Raw genomic sequence first — 16,458 nt, 5'->3', positions numbered from 1 at the left:
GGGGGATACTATCACTGAGAAATCCATAACCAACCAACCACACCAAAGCAGAACTTTCCCCACTGATTCTGAGGCCATTCATCTGAGCAAAAAGCCTCAACTGACAGTTGCTGCCTTAGTTTTCACTTCAAAGGCCCCGTTTTGGAAATTTCTGCTCAGCTTTGCCATAGTTAGCCTAGGTGGACCGTGTGACCAGTGGCCCCCAGCAGGCTGGCGCTGCACTGAGCTCCTTCTCACGCATGGTCACTGCAGAGAAGGAACTGAAAACTCCCCTGCCTGAGCTGGGCAGCCACCACTGAGGTCAGATGCTGGGCTCTATTTAGGAACCAGACCAAGAATATCAGTGGAAATTCCGTGGGTTTTGTTTCTTTTTGGGTCACTCTCTGAACAAATTTTACTTGGTGTTCTGTAGCCCGGGCCATGTGTGAGTAAATGGGCCTGAGCTCCCCTAAAAGCAGACAAGTCAAGACAGCTTCAGCAGAGATGGTTCTGCTGTGGGGTCCTGAAGGGGGGGAGGGGACAAGAACCGAGACAGCTGTGTCTCACAAATTTGCCAAGATGTGGCCCACGGTTTCCATCAGAAACACCTCGAACACCCGCTGTGCCCTCAACCACAATCCTGGAGGGTGGGCCTGGAAATCTGCATTTTGGATGAGCTCCCCCAGCATTCCGGTAACAGCCAAATGTGGGCATCATTCCTGGAGGGGCCTACAGGGACCCCCATGCCCCTCGGATGAGCTGGGTGAGCCAGAAGTAAGGTCTTAAGAGTCCCGTCTCCCTGACCCGACCTGACAGTTTTCAGGGTTTTACTGTACAGCGAGGGGGAAGAAGAAATACAGAGTGAAGAAGCCATTGCATGTTTATTATTCACAGTTAATCACTACCTACCAAATTCTGTCCGCAGAGTTAAAGGATTAAGTACATAAATCTTTTTATTTAAACACTGATTTGTTTAAATATATACACATACAACTTAGTTCAGCAAGGCTGCACGATATACACCAATTCCAAACAAAACAATCAGACGTCCAGGTGCAGAAAGCCAGGTTCCTCTCGTCACCAGCGAGGAAAGGAGACGCCGTCGGGGAGGGAGCACGGGAGGGCCAAAGACTGTCCAGAAGTGCGGCCGCCTCCCGGGTCTCCGAGTGCTCCGGGCCGAGTCCAGCTCCAGAACCAGGACCAGAGTCTGGGGACACTCCAATGGCCATTTCTGAACCCCAGGCTGTCACAGACAACCAGTCCCAGTTTTGTTGGGGGAAGGGGACTGGGTGGAGAAAGCTCACAGGCACGTCACTCCAAGGGACGAGACGCCAACGGCGGATGTAGGGAGAGCTCTGCAGCGGCCTCAGCCTTCCTACAGTTCCAATCTTCCCTTCCCGCTGTTCCTGCTTCACGGAGACATTTCCTTTGGGGGAGGGGGCTGGCGTGGAGCAGCTATAAACACAGCCCGCTGTGAATGGAGACGTGAAAACCACCCAGCTGCTTCTTGAACGCTGCCCTAAGGCTCCCCTGGGTGGGTTACGTGGGGACACAAAGGTAAAAGGCATGAACAGACACCCCTGGTTTCCAGAGCAAGAAAAATGACGACTCATCTCCTATCCCAGTGTAGGAACAGGGCATATTCTGATACTGAGAGCGCGACGGTTGAAATCCCCTGGGTTTCCTGTGTTTGAAAACTTGCTGGCTCCGAGGATTGGAATCAGGGGTCCCGGGGATGAAGAAGTGGGGCAGACAACACCTGAGGTGGCACGTCAGGGACGCTGACCGCCCCTTGGCCATACCCAGGCCAGCGCAGGCGGAGCTGCGGCCTGTCTTCTTGCCCCAGCAGCTGCTCACACGGCTCTCTGGGGTAGCAACTCCAGACACTGGGCTTCTGCTCCCTTTGACTCGGCGGGGCCTGTAAACTTCCAAGCTGACCCCTAACCACTCCTGGCTTGAGAAAGGCAGAAGGCCCACACCCTCTTCTACTTGCCCCTTCTTCACTACCCTGTTCTCCCCTCCCCACCGAAGGAAAAATATTTACACAGAGCAGGGGACAAATTGGCTGAAAAGCTCTGGACTGCCTTTAAGTTACTGCAAAACAAAACAAATGAAAAACACCACTCATGAAGCAACCCTCGAAATAAGGAAGAAGGCACTAGGAAAAAACAGCATGCTCAATAATACCGTTCGGAAGGGAAAACAATGTGGAGAAGAGACACAGGTTTGCAGCTGAACTTTCTCAGGAAGTCAAGAGGGTAACGCTCCTTCCTCTCACCCCCACCCTATGTCCAACTCTGACAAAATACACAGGTGGGGGCTGAAAGGAGGCTCCCTACTTGCCCTCCCACTCCTGGCAGCCGCACAGAGCGAGCGCTCCCTCCAACCCCACGTGCGTGTACACGGAGAACCCCGAAATGGCTGTTCTTTCGGTCATTCCGACTCAATTAGACATTTTGCATAGAGAAAATACCAGCCCACTTGGTTTCTTTTCTTTTATTATTGGCATCAGCTAGGACTATATGTGGCGTTCGTTAAATGTCATGCACTGATGGACAGAAGAGAAAAAGAGATGAAAAAAGGAAAAAGGAGAAACAGGAGCAGTGGTGAAGATCTGTAATAAAAACTCTTTTTCTTAATTTATAGGTAAGTTTTGGCATTGTTATATCCAACTCCCAGCCCACCCCCCAAGTTCCAACCGAAGTGAGAGGGTCACCAGGTCAACCACCAGGTGTTCCGAGCTCCCGCACAGGCTGCTGTCAGAGGCAGCTTGTGGGTTTAATTCTTTGTATAGGTTTTAAACTTTTCACTTTCTTTAAATAATCTCTTCCTGATCCTTAGACGTTCCGGTTCACAGGGGTGACGTAATTGCGGGGGAACATGCCGGTCTGCCCATGGCAAGCCCCTTTCCACCAATTGGGGTCTGAGTTATCCATGACGTGGATAAAGTCTCCCCGACGGAACCCCAGCTCTCCATCCTCCTGGGGGTCAAAGTCAAAGAGGGCCTGGACGTACGTCGGTTGCTGCAGAGGGGCAGGGAAAACACACACATTGCATCCTGAGTGTGGCCAGCCCCTCAGTGAGTAGGACGGGTTATGGGGGGCAACAGCTGTGTGCTTACTTCTCCACGTTTCCTAAAACACCCCCACTTCTTCCTCTCCCTTTACTCTTACACGGCCCCAGTTTATCTGTGGGGGGCAGTGCGACCTTTCTCCCGTGCTCAGAAATGACCAGGGCAGCCCTCAACTGTGGCGCCACTTGCGCTGTGTGACTGAACAGAGAGCAGCAAATGTAGCTTTAAGGGGAAAGACCTTCAGAAACAGCCATCAGGTTTTATGTAAAATCCCAGGATCTGAAAATGCTTCAGATCCTATCGCTCTATTACTTATAAAATCCCAAAGGTCTTAGGGAGTCAAAAAGTCAGAGCTCGAACAAAGTGGCACTTACCACAACACACGGACAGAGTCTGGGGACTAGGAACACAGAAATGAGCTCGCCCCCACCCCAAGTGTGGCTTTCCTCGCCCTCTGCTCCCAGGGAGAGAGCCCTGGAGTGTGAGAGACCCGCCTTCCACAGGCACGGGGTAAACCAGCAGAACACTGCCCCGGAGGAGCAGGCTCTGGAAAAGGCAAAACCCTGGTATTCTATTCCAGATGCAAATCTTTAACACGAATTGGAGGCAACGTGTTGAATGATGAGTGTAAAAGTGCCAGAGCAACCCTTTCGAGAGGTACCTGCCCACCCAGGAGCGGCCTTCACTGCTCAGACCGGTCCCACCTCTCCGATGAGGCTTACCTGTGGCACCTGTTCTATGTCCCGGAGAAATATCTGCTGGTTTCTGGAGACGGATGTAGATCTGTGATAATCTACAAGCTCATTCAAAGAGTTGAACTTTACCACCCAGAGGAAATACTTTCCGGCTCCGTCTCGGAGCACCTTGAAGTGCTGCACGTCATTTCCGAACCTGGTGAGGGGCAGGGGGCACACAGGAGACCAGGTCAGGGGGCTCTGTCCTGGCTATCCCCCAGAGCCACCTGTCCACCGAGGGGGCAAAGTTCCCTATAGCCCGGGCCAGGACTGCAGCAGAGTGGGACCTCTGGCCGGAGGGTGAGGATGCTCTGCTCCCCGGAGACCCCTCCCTCAGGACTGCCGACCACCAGTGACATTCTGGAGGCGTTTGCAAAGAAAAAGAGAAGTCCTAACCTATGGCACGCCCCACATGGTATCAAAAGAAAGAAACACAGCCTGGTTAAGGCAAGGAGTGGGACTTAATTACCTGTTCCAGTTTAAAAAAAAAAAAGAATTAGATTATGTGACTTTAAAGACTAGAAAAGGTGGGAAAGGAAGTAAGTACAATATGAAGAGGAGGAACTGGACATACTTTCAACAGTTCTCTACCTGGTAACAGCTCAAAGTCGTGTGTTCCATTCAGGAATTTTAGTTCTCCCCATGGGAGAAAGGAACATGAACACACTGGGACGATAAATAAAGTGGCCCAGCCCCCACCCCCACCGAGACAAGTCTTCTCTATCACACAGTAAAAGGTAAGCGCTGCCTTCACACTGGCCCACAGCAGTAGCAAGAGCCTGGCTGGGCAGAATGGCCTCTAGCACAGTGCCATGAGGCCAGCCCATCAGCTCAACGATGGCTCTGCCTGTCCTGCTCACTGCCCAGCCCTCAGTGTCCACACCAGCGCAAGCCCTCAAGAGGCACTCTAGGAAGGCCTGTTCAATGAACAAAATTAATCTCTCCTCCGGATCCCAGTCTTAAACGCTCAAGAAACAAAACACCTCTTAAAAACAATCCAGCAGGTGGCAGCACTGAGCTTCCAGGAAACCACCGACAAGGAGGTGCCAAGGCTCAGAAACTGTTCGATATACATCTCATCAATGTTGTAATGCAAGGACCTGCGGTACTGCTATTTCACGAGACAAAAAAAAAAGATGGATGAGGAGAAAGCGTTATGAGGAAGGACACATTCAAATGACACTTTGGGCCACCCAGAAGTCCGCTGCCACCATGCGGTGGCCGGTTTCTGAAAGGACCACAGTGGTCTGCACCACAGACTCCCATCTTGAAATGAGAGGAACATCTCAGAGATGACATCCTCAAATCTCCTTCACATCATTTTTGATCAAGATGGTGAATGACATCAGTTCCAAATGTTACTTCTCCAACAATAAATACACGATCTCTTCAAACTTCGTACTGGAGAAAGGGGAGTGGGGTGGGAGCCTCCCGGCAGCCACCACGCACAGGGCCTGTTAGTGGTGCCCAGGCAAGGCCCACAAATGGACACTGCCGGCCACGGCCGAGTCCGCCCCACCCTTCTTGCGTCCCGGTCCCTGCAGTTTGAGTCAGGCTGGGCCAGGGTAAAATGCAGGGAAACAGGCGGGGAAAGGCAGGGCAGTGAGAAGCAGAGGGCACTTCCACCTCAGCGTTCCTCACCAGACCCTCATTTGCATGCGTTTAATCAAGCACGTCAAGAGCAGGTGGGCGTGTGGGGGTGGAGGGGATGTCCGTACATTCCACTTACTCGCTGTGAACCAAAACTGCTCTGAAAAATAAGGCCTAGTAAAAAAACCCATCGTTAGAAGAGGGAAAAAATCACATCCCAGTCTGACCTTTTCACGTCGGGACTAAGAACTGTGCTGGAGGCACGGGTGTCAGGTATTACAAATACCGCCTGAAACCACCTTCTGTATATTCACCGAGCACAAAAAATTCTAAATTTAAATCTATGTTTCAAAAAACCTACACTTTAACCACATATTTGGATTTGAAATTAAACAAGATATTCAGTTGAGTTTTGGAAGTAAAGAAATCTTTACATCATTTAAAAATGGCAAATAAATTCTTACAACCTTCATTTTAAAAAAGCATTTTTAAACCAATCACTTGTCACAGGAAGAATGGACTGATTCGTAAGATTCCTGGAGTAGGGGTTCCTGAGACAACAGGTTACTACCTAGAAAAGGCCTGACGCTAAACACACAGAAACTAAACACAAATCAACAACGAGTTGATTTCAACATACTTGGGTCCCGAGTGGCAGCTGATTTGCTTAGAACACTCCAAGCTCCAGTTCCCGTTCTCTGTGACTCCCAGGGTGGCAATGCCTTCCCTAGTCCCTGTTCACCAGCTCCCTCCTGCATGTAAATTCACCACAAGGGAAAGCAGAAACCCCCCAACCCCGCGTGGTGATCTTTTACACGAGTGTGAGCAGCCTAGGCTGTGTTGGTGGTAGACCTCAGCTAGGGAGCTGGGGGGAGGAGGGGCGGGGCTTGCGAAGGTGGGTGTGGCCACCAGGCAGTCGATGGAGAGAGCTGCAGGGGTCCCCCTGAGGGCTGAGGGCTGCGGGCTGCGGGCAGGGTGAGGAGAGAGCCCAGGGCACAGACACACGGAGGAGGGTGAGGCATGCTGTCTGCGGCTGTAGCTCAGCAACCCGGCAGATCCCACGCACTGCTAGATCCCAGCAGCCCAGTGCTGCTAGAACATATCTTTAAAAGGTGCCAGAAATCAGGATTTTAATGTAAAATCTTATTTGTAAAATACTGTTTAGGTGAAACCCTCCCAGTGTGCAGCCTTCGGCATGCATCACCTCTCAGGCCCTGGGACGGACAGACGGCTGCAGGCGCCAAGGCAGGAAATACTCACTTGACGGAGAGGGAGAAGTCCCCAGGAGCGCTCTCACTCTCTCGGATGAGGAAGGCCCCATCATGCCGCTGTTTGCTGAGCATTTCTTCTGCCTTGGCTCTGGGGATTTTGCCAAAAAACCACCTAAGGAAGGAAGGCAAGCCAGTCAACATCTACTTCCCCAGAAAGAAACGGGCTACGAAATGGGAGCAGCAGGGTGCTCCTTGCCAGGGGAAGGGCCTCCTCCTTCGAGAGGTGGACCACCTCCCTGACGAGGACTTCACCCTACCCCACTCTCCAGAAAGGGACACATAAGGCATGATCTTCCTCTAGAGGAAGACACTTAAAAGTGGGACTCCGGGACCAAAGCCCACTGGGCTCCCTGACTCACAGCAAGGCACAGGAAAGCCCGGGCCTACTGCCTCGAACCACAGAAGGCGAGACAGGCTCCTTCTTGCAGCCATCTGATAAGGCCAAGGCTTTGCTGCAGTGGGAATCTGGGGCAGGAAAGCTGCAAGGCTCAGAAGTCGGAGACAGGGCTTCTGCTCGTGCTGGCCCAAAGGGAAGAGGTTCCGGCTGCACGGGCAGCCTCTGTCGTCCCTGCTCCAAGTTTAGCTTTTGGGAGCCGTCAGGGACATTGCAATCTACCTTGTGCATGGGCAGCTACTTACAAAATGTAACTTTTCATTTGGAGCAAGTCGACTTCTGCTTCCAATGCTAATTCACCTTGGCCACAAGAAAAATAGGGTGAATTCACAGAAAACTGGGAGCAACTGGTCCATACCAGGAGGAGGAGGAGGAGAACACTCTGAAAAAGCTCCAAGTCATAGCTGCCTAAGCATTTCACATGAAAACTACACTAATTAGGATGGATGAACTGTGAAAACAATATTCTCTTTGCAAAGTATCTCTACTGTATTGTTATGATTATTTTTTTAAAAGCCATGTTTCTTAGAGATAATAAAGACCTACAAGCTTCATTAAACTCCTAACGTGGTAACTTACATTAAACATAAACTGTAATAACAATGGTACAGAAGAGTCCATTAACCTCACTCACATATCTCTCACTTGTAAGCAACTGCTTTGACAAGAAGTCTCTAAGAATACACTATGCTAAAATTCAAACAGAGAGATGTGAGCTGCTTACAAGGATATATTCGGAAGTTGCTATTAGTAACTTTTAAACATTCCTAATCTACCTACCTGTGTCTTTCTCATTCTAATGCTAAGCTGGTACAATCTATCTTCCTGCTTCTACAAAGAACTCACGGGTAAGCCCTCCAGCGCCTGGAAGTCAGGCCACACAGAAAAATCACATATTAATAGCTCCAGCTATGAACAACAGCTAACAGCACCGAGACCGCGCAGACACTTCCTACTTCGATCTCGAGTGCTTTCACGTTTGTAAGGTGCTGCACACACAGGCACTTGCCTGGGGTGGGGGGAAGTAACTCAAGAGCCACACTCCTCCTAAACCCCCAAGATCATCCCAGCAAGCAGACATTTTACTTCCCTTTCCTGCTATTTAAAATATAAGTAATAAATTAAAATAATCTGGATGTGCGGGGAGTAAAAATAAAAAGCTAGACTCCTCCCTCCAACTCCCCAGAGGCAGCAGCTGCTGGCAGCCCTATGTGTGTGTCTCTAGACCTTCCCTGGTGGTGCACAGACAGACAGACAGACAGACAGACAGATGCGGCTGCAGGGCGCTCTTGCCCCCAGCTTAAAATGGACTCAACTTTATTTTCAACTGAAGAAAGCATGCTAACTGGAACTTATACACGGCAAACACACCCCTGTTATAAGCACCCAGATTGAAAAATTAAAAATTAGTTGGACATTATTAAGTAGATATTTCTTTTGTATCTGCTGCCATTACTACCCACGTGCACACACACACTCTTGCCCCCCCCAGGACGTCCCACAAGGTAAGCACCAGCACACTATGTGAGGAAAGCTATCACTCTCAGTTACAGTTAGACACTGTCACCCCACATTTCCACAGCGCTTTATACTGTTTCAAAGTTTGATTAGCCTCTTTTAATGCTGATATTTATATGTAACTATGTGGCTATGGTCAAAATTTTAAAAATCTTTAAAAAGATGGATTTATACCACAACACAAATAGCAAAGACGAAAGCTAACGGGAGGAGACCGCTTATTTTGCAGTTTCATTCCCGACTGCAGCCCTTAGGCTCCCAACGGTAAGTACTGAATGTGCAAGCACAGAGCGGGTCTGCCCCCGTGTCTACAACTCACCTCGCCACACTAAGGCCAGCGATCATGCTGTGGTCTGTGTTTCATCTGTTAACGCAAATGCTGTAATGGGTCACAGTCCATGTTCAACTCGGCCCTGGCTGGTGTGGCTCAGTGGACTAAGCTTCCCTCTTTCTAACAAAAACTGAAGGTTTTGGGGTGGAACAGGGAACAGGAAGGGGAGAGGGGGAAGAGGGGAAAGAAGAAGGGAGAGGCCCGGTACCCTGTGCTCTCCCACAGCCATGAAACCGACGCTGACTCTGCACTTACAGGTGTCCGGCCACAGAGCAGTCCCCTAGCAGAAAATGTGCCTGGAGGACTGAGGACCACATAGGCACAAGGTCATGTTCTTTTTTAGCAACCCACTCAGAGCTTGGAGTGGGTTTCCAGCCAGAGTCTGTGAGCAGCACCTGCACTGGATGCTCCCCAGTCAATGACTCATAGTCCCTCATGGTGGGGAACCAGCATGAAGAGACTCCTCAGAGGATGACCCACCAATCAGGGCAGTAGTCACAACTTCCCATGAAGTGGGCCTTTCCTATGTTTTCTTAACAGTTGGATTTGAAGTGCCTCTGGTACTGAAACAATCCAAAGGGAACAAGGACAGAGAGGCACAGGCATCTTTATTTAATACCAACATTACAGTATGATGTTTTGCTGAGTTCCCTTTTTGCCTGGAAATATGGGGGGGGGGGGAACTTAAGTTGATTTTGTTGTCACTGGATTTAGTGCTGGAGTCCGAAAACCAGGGCCCTTGGCCTGAATCCACCCAGTTTCTGTGTGGCCCACAATGTAGGGCTGTTTTTAAAACCTTCAAAAGAAGAATGTGGGCCATGACGGAGGCCGCACGCGGCCCACAAAGACTAAGTGTTAACACTTGTCCTCTGGCTTTCACAGACGTTCAGCCGGGCCTTGACCTACTTTGAGGACTGGCTAAAGGAACAGCAGTGCACGTGTTATTCGGCTTCCAGGTACTGAGGGAGGGAGGACGCACTGTGACCCACGGGGCCCTCCCACTCCCAGGAACCACGCCCCAACTGCTTCTCCCCAGTGAGTGCATGGACGACGCGCTGTCCATGAAATCCCCACACCCGCAACAGCCCCCAAAGGAAGTACTGACACTGAGTGGCTATGAGAATGCAAAGCTGTGCTTAGTACACTTTCCAGGAGTGCAAAGGCGGAAGACATAAATTCTCCAAGGAACCTAAAAAATCTTTGGTGGGGGAGGGAGCAGGATGAGAGACCAAACTCATACAGTTATGAAGGTATAAGACAGTACGGATTCCAAACAAAAACTAAAAAAAAAAAAGAAGTTTATGAATTAGACTGATTTTCACCTTGTCAATCATTCAATGGACTTCTATCGAGCTATAATAAGGTTCCTTGAGCCCTGGCTGGTGTAGCTCAGTGGATTGAGCGCGGGCCTGCGAACCAGAGGATCGCAGTTCGATTCCCAGTCAGGGCACATGCCTGGGTTGCAGGCTGGTTCCCTGCAGGCCAACTCCCAGCAGGGGACGCACGGAAGGCAACCAGACATTGATGTTTCTCTCCCTCTCTCCTTCCCCTCTAAAAAAGATAAATAAATAAAATCTATAAAAAAAAAAATAAGGTGCCTTGTTCTTCTTGAAGTAAAAAGACCTTTCTCTGTGTACGTTACATTTCTTCATTACCAAGTTGCAGGGCAACCCAACCTTCTCTCTGCAAGCTAAGGCTTCCTGGATGTGATCTCTCAGAGAGCTCCACGCTCACTACATGGAAATCTTACTACACCGTAATCTAACTAGCACCTAGCACGGTCTCTGCCACCTAATAAAGACTGCGTGAGAGTTTAACGATCAAGGCATGAACCAACAGATGGCTTTATGGTAAAACCCCTAATCATTTCTTTCATTTTAGAGAAAGCAAAATCATCTTTTAAAAAATATTTATTTATTTTATTTTAATTTTAAAGAGGGGAAATGCAAGAGAAAAAGATGGAGAGAAACATGGATGTAAGGAACACGGACTGGCTGCCTCTCTCATGTGCCCTGACTGGGGGCCAAATTTGCAACCCAGGCATGTGCTGTGCCAGGAATCGAACCAGCGACTTCATGCTTTGTAGGACAATGTCCAACCAACCGAGCCACACCAGCTGGGTTGCGAAATCATCTTTTAAAAAGAGATTCAGTTCATAAAGTAGCATTTGGCCCACACTTAATTGCTAGTGATAGTTACCTCTGAAAGCAGTATGTACGTGGGAAGAAACTCACACACCGCTCTCTAGTTTTCTACACTGTGAGTCTCTTACTGTGAGTCTATACTGAGAATAAGAACTGGATTCATAAGTTAACAGCAGCAGTGGTATAAACACTAGAAGTGTCTAATTTGCAGGATAAAGAGGGATGAACCAGACAACCCTGAAGGCCCCTTCGAGTTCTGTAACACCGTAAGCTCTGTATGAGCAAGGTGGAGTTAACATCCTCCTTCAGTGCTTGGGGGAAGAGAAATGACAGGTAAACAGTACAGTGGTGACAATGAAGGTGAGGGACAAACAGGCTGGTGGTATTCAAAGTGGGTCAAGTCATCTAAAAGCCTTATCACTGTGGCCCTGGCTGGGCGGCTCAGTTGATTAGAATGCCATCCTGGTAAGTCAAGGTTGCTAGTTCGAACCCCAGTCAAGCCACATACAAGAATCAACAAATGAATGCACAAATAAGTGAATCAATCAGTCAATCAATCAACCTCTCCCCTCTAAAAATAAAAAAATAAAAGAAATCGTATCACTTGTGTCAAACCAAGTAGGAGAACTTCGTTACGTCTCAGTGGCATTCCAATCGGACACCGAAAGCCTCAGCCCCCTGACGGCTGAGCAGGGAAAGACGGCTTTAGGGAAGGAGCACAGCCAATGAAAAGAGGTGGGGGTGAGGGCAGGAGAGTGGTCTGTAAGGGTCCCGCAGTGTCACGTATCAGTATGAATGGGAAGGGCTCTAAAACAACACGAAAAGAAAAAAAGCTCACCACTTGGGCGGCTTTGAGCAGGAGAGCATTCTGTTTTCTCTTAAATAAACAGTAAGTGGACAGCAAGGGCAGTGAGTACAAGCCCATCATAGGCCAAGCACCATGCTGGGCTGGTACAAAGGGCATTGAGATGCAGTCCCACGGGGTAATCAAACATATCGACATAAAACCACGGGATAGGCACCCTTCCTAAAATAAAACTCAACCCCCACCCCCAAACCCAGAATTATGAAATATCTGGCCCTAAGGGTTTCATACAAAAGGAATTAAGGAGCTGTGTAACTGTTGTTTTATTATCTGAAGATCACTGACAATTATTATTTAAAATATATACACTATTCTGTAATACTATATGAATTATTGTTTTAAATGAAACAATTGTTTCATTAAAGATTAATAATTACTATTCACCTGAAACCCACACTACTACTATTTTACTATCATTATACACTATTTTTTTAAATAAAGATTTTATTTATTTTTAGAGAGAGGGGAAAGGAGGAAGAAAGAGGGAGAGAAACATCATGTACGGTTGCCTCTCATGTCCCCCTAATCAGGGACCTGGCCCTCAACCCAGGCATGTGCCCTGACTGGGAATCACACCTGTGACCCTTTGGTTCACAAGCTAGCGCTCAATCCACTGAACCACACCAGCTAGGGCCCATTATAAACTATTAGTAACATGCAAAATCGATGTTTTGTTAATTCCCTGGGAAATAAAAGTATGACACACACATCAGTGATCTAAATTTTAAAAACATTATTAGAAACAAACAGGCAGGCCTGACCCCGGGGGGCAGCAGAGTAAAACTTACGGATGCGGTTTCATTTCTATGTAATTCTTGGGAATGAAGCCATCTTTCCCATTGAGTTCTGCCTTGTACCAGTTCTGATCACATTCTTCATTCAAAACCTAAAAAGAAATAAGACAAGAAAAAAAAATCAATCATGTCCTTTTCACTCTAAAAATGGTAGCCGTTAAGACAATTATGCTGCCATTTAGTTTCGTCTGTAAAAGGTGTTATTTGAAGTATTATCAGGTACATGAATGCAAGAAAGACTTCTTGAAACTTCAAACAACCAGCATGATGTCAGCCTTCACAGCTAAAATTAAAAAAGAAAAAGAAACTGTCCCTGGCAACGAGCATTCGGGCTCTCGGGCATCTAACATGGAACTTGCAGTAGAAGCGCAGCCGGGATGATGACAGGGCATGGCGACAGGTCGGTTTGGGAGTGGACATTCTGGAGAACAGCAAACGCTGACGCTGCATCCCAGCGGGTGAGCACAGGCCCAGAGACGTGACCGCACCCCCCACGGTTACCAGCCGGAGTGCCTCACACACAGGCCGTCAGACCCCAGTGAGTGTCCTCTCCAACGCTGCTCCCCGTGAGTTACACGGCGGGCTGGGCTGTAACGCTACAATCTGCAGAGTAGTGGTTCCATCCCCCGGCACACATCAACTAATTACTAAAATTGTGTAGCACACCCCCAAATTTCTTTTGCCAATCTGACAAAAAAAAGGTATAATTTTCATTCTTTTACACAGGATAGCTATTGTGTTGGCTACTGTCAATTTTTAGATTTGACAATCTAAGGGAAAAGAGGTCAGTGCCCAACTAAATAGTCAGGTATCGTGTGTTTTAAAAGTTCTAGCAGCCCTGGCCAGGGAGCTCAGTTGGTTGGTGTCGCCTGCATGCACCAAGGTTATGGTCAGACCCCTGTCAGGACACACACGAGAATCAACCAATGAGTGCATCAGTGGGACAACAGATTGACGTTTCTCTCTCACACATCAATAAATAAAATATTTTAAAAACTCCGTGGGTCACACAGGTTGGAAATGGCTGCTGTAGAGCACTGTTAGGTTGCAGGACAGATCCAGGTATAGATAAAGGCTGCCCTCTGAATTCTAGAGTTCTGAAAAACAGCAAAAGGCAGAAGGCATGTTTTAAAAGTATGTAACCGAAAAGAAAGAACAGAAATGTGAGCTGAACTCCAGAATGATGAACACAGGAAAATGTTGATGGACTAGTAAGTGGTAGTCAATTTACAATACATTACACAAAGTTCTAACAAGAAGTTGGTAAGAGTCTGTAGAAATGAACTGGGTAACACTGAAGCAAATCAGTGTTACCCAATGCACCAGATGAGTCTGGAAGGGAGTCCTGCTCTGCACAGAGGCTATGCCCCGCAGAGTTTCACCATGCTGGTGCCTATCTGTGAGGCTGGGCAAGCTCTGGCCCTCTGCCTGTAGGTCACTGAGTCTAAGCATGTGAGATGAGGTGGCAAATTCTCTGAGTGTGGATTTGAGAGCTCTGTAACCAATCAGTGACTGGTGGGTCCCATCAGCTTCAGGGATGAACACTCGTTTGTTTTCATCACTGCTCCCCTCCCCCCTAAAAAATCCCATTTTCTTAAATAACAGCAATAATACAAACTAATGTATGTAAAATGCATTCGTAACTTTAAAATCTGCATTTCTTTTTTAAAATATTCTAGATATTTTTATATTTATTATTTATTTATTTTTAATTTTTTTCAGATTTTGTTTATTTATCTTTAGAGGGGAAGGGAAGGAGAGAGGGAGAGAAACATCAATGTATGGTTGCCTCTCATGAGTCCCCTGCTGGGAACTGGCCCGCAACCCAGGCATCTACTCTGACTGGGAATTGAACTGTGATCGTGTGGTCCGCAGGCCCGCGCTCAGTCCACTGAGCTACACCAGCCAGGGCTAAAATCTGCATTTCAAAAACAAAACACTAACCTGTGCTATAGCCAGCCAAGTGGTTCAGTTGCTAGACAATGATAAAATGCGTATGGAGGGCGATGGTGTGGAGGGAGCTGCTCCGCAGGCTGCCTGCGCCCCTGCACAGGAGGGCAAACACGCCAGCATCACCCAAGGGGCCGCGGTCTGAGGGGCCGCCATCCCACAGACGCCACCGCAGGCTCAACAACACGAGGGCAAAGGAGCAATTTTAAAAGCTGCTTAAACCAGGATTTTGTTATCTACCAAAATGAAAAATTTGAGGAAAAATGTGGCCTGGTAATTATTTTATAAAGCATCATTCAATAATGATAATAATGACGACGATGATGATGAACTTTAGGCTTACGGACAAGTTTTTCAAACACCTTTAAAATTCCTGCCAGACGAGAGTCAGGAGGTGATCACGGCCCACTGGCCGTGACAACAGAATCAAGGTAATCACTCGGAAAAGGTCACTTTGAATTTATGGATAACTTTCATGCCAGGAGTTCATATAGTGACACCTTTCTGTCACCTTCACTCAGAGAGAGGCAAACTTGCCCCTAAAAGTGAGCCCCCAACAAAAGAAACTCCAGGGAAATTCCCAGACTCGGCACCAATTTGTAACTATGATTTCCTGTGTAGAACAAAATTATAACTTGGTGTTTAGCATACTTTTCGCCCCCAAGAAGGCAGGGAAATATAGAATTAATGCATTTGGTTTATATATATATTTTAAAGATGTTATTTATTTACAGAGAGAGGGGAAGGCAGAGAGAAAGAGAGGGAGAGAAGCACTGATGTGGGAGAGAAACACGGACCGCTGCCTCTGGCGTGTGCCCTGACAGGGACTGAGTCTGCAACCCAGGCATGAGCCCTGGCTGGGAATCAAACTGGTGTTCTTTCACTTTATGGAATAAAGCAAACTGAGCCCTACTAGTCAGGGCTAGTTTATTTGCTTTTTCTAAAAAATTAATTTTTAATTTATTTTTTAAAAGATTTTATTTATTTACCTTTAGAGGGGAAGAGAAATATCAGTGTATGGTTGCCACTCGTGTACCCACTGCCGGGAACTGGCCTGCAACCCAGACATGTGCCCTGACTGGGAATCGAACTGAGGTCCTCCTGCTTTTGCTCAATCAATCCACTGAGCTACACCAGCCAGGGCTAGGGCTAGTTTATTTTTAATGTAATGTGCATGCCAGTGGAGAAAATTTTGGTTCTCTGGAACATTCTGGAATTCAGAAAACCAAAATGTGGCTGTGCATGCCTCTAAGAGTGTCCCTGTCAACTGTAGGCCACCCTGGGAGTCACAACCAGTTCTCTCCACCCACCTGCACCACTGGTACATAAGCTTTCGCATGCAAGCCTTGGAACTACGATGGCATAATCCAAAAGATCTTTTAAAATCAAGTTTTGTTCACACGTTTATAACAGCAAAGGACACAAATTAACATAAGTGAGTCTAAAGCGGAGCAGTGAGAAAGTGACGAGCACCATGTATGTGTAAACTTCGCACCTCAAAGACGGTTTAACTTGCTATGGTTTTAGAGGAAAGCTCCCGTCCTTCACAAGCAATCTTTAAAAGCCTCAGCGGAGTTCTGAGAACGAGGAAGCAGCTCCCACCACCACTTCCCCACAAGGGCCAGCATCTCATCCAGGACTTGTTCATCACCTGGGAACCAGCTGACAGCTGAGTTCAACAACCAAATTTTCAATCTGTCTGAAAATTCCAAGGAATGTTTTTAGCTATCACCCCACAGCTGCACGTTCTATTCCAACCTCCGTATCCCCTCCAATTATGATTTGCAGCCCCACAAAACACTCTGGTCCAACGGA

At 47.8% G+C, this 16,458-nt stretch overlaps 1 protein-coding gene across 1 annotated transcript in view; it reads right to left on the bottom strand.

Moving 5' to 3' along the window:
- Nucleotides 1-841: 841 nt before the first annotated feature.
- The window catches only part of GRB2 (growth factor receptor bound protein 2), a 66,485-nt gene continuing 50,868 nt past the window's right edge, over nt 842-16,458 (bottom strand). The window contains exons 3-6 of the mRNA XM_037065887.1: nt 12,688-12,785; nt 6,637-6,759; nt 3,775-3,943; nt 842-3,002 (exon numbers count right to left, since the gene is read on the bottom strand). Coding sequence (XP_036921782.1) covers nt 2,817-3,002; nt 3,775-3,943; nt 6,637-6,759; nt 12,688-12,785 — 576 coding nt within the window. The 3' untranslated portion in view covers nt 842-2,816. The remainder of the gene's footprint in view (nt 3,003-3,774; nt 3,944-6,636; nt 6,760-12,687; nt 12,786-16,458) is intronic.

The sequence above is a fragment of the Sturnira hondurensis genome, unplaced genomic scaffold (assembly GCF_014824575.4).
Source record: "Sturnira hondurensis isolate 20B ecotype Veracruz unplaced genomic scaffold, ASM1482457v3 Scaffold0001221, whole genome shotgun sequence".
NCBI lineage: Eukaryota > Metazoa > Chordata > Mammalia > Chiroptera > Phyllostomidae > Sturnira > Sturnira hondurensis.
The sequence above is the reverse complement of the archived record's forward strand: the minus strand, read 5'-3'. Positions and strand labels throughout refer to the sequence as shown.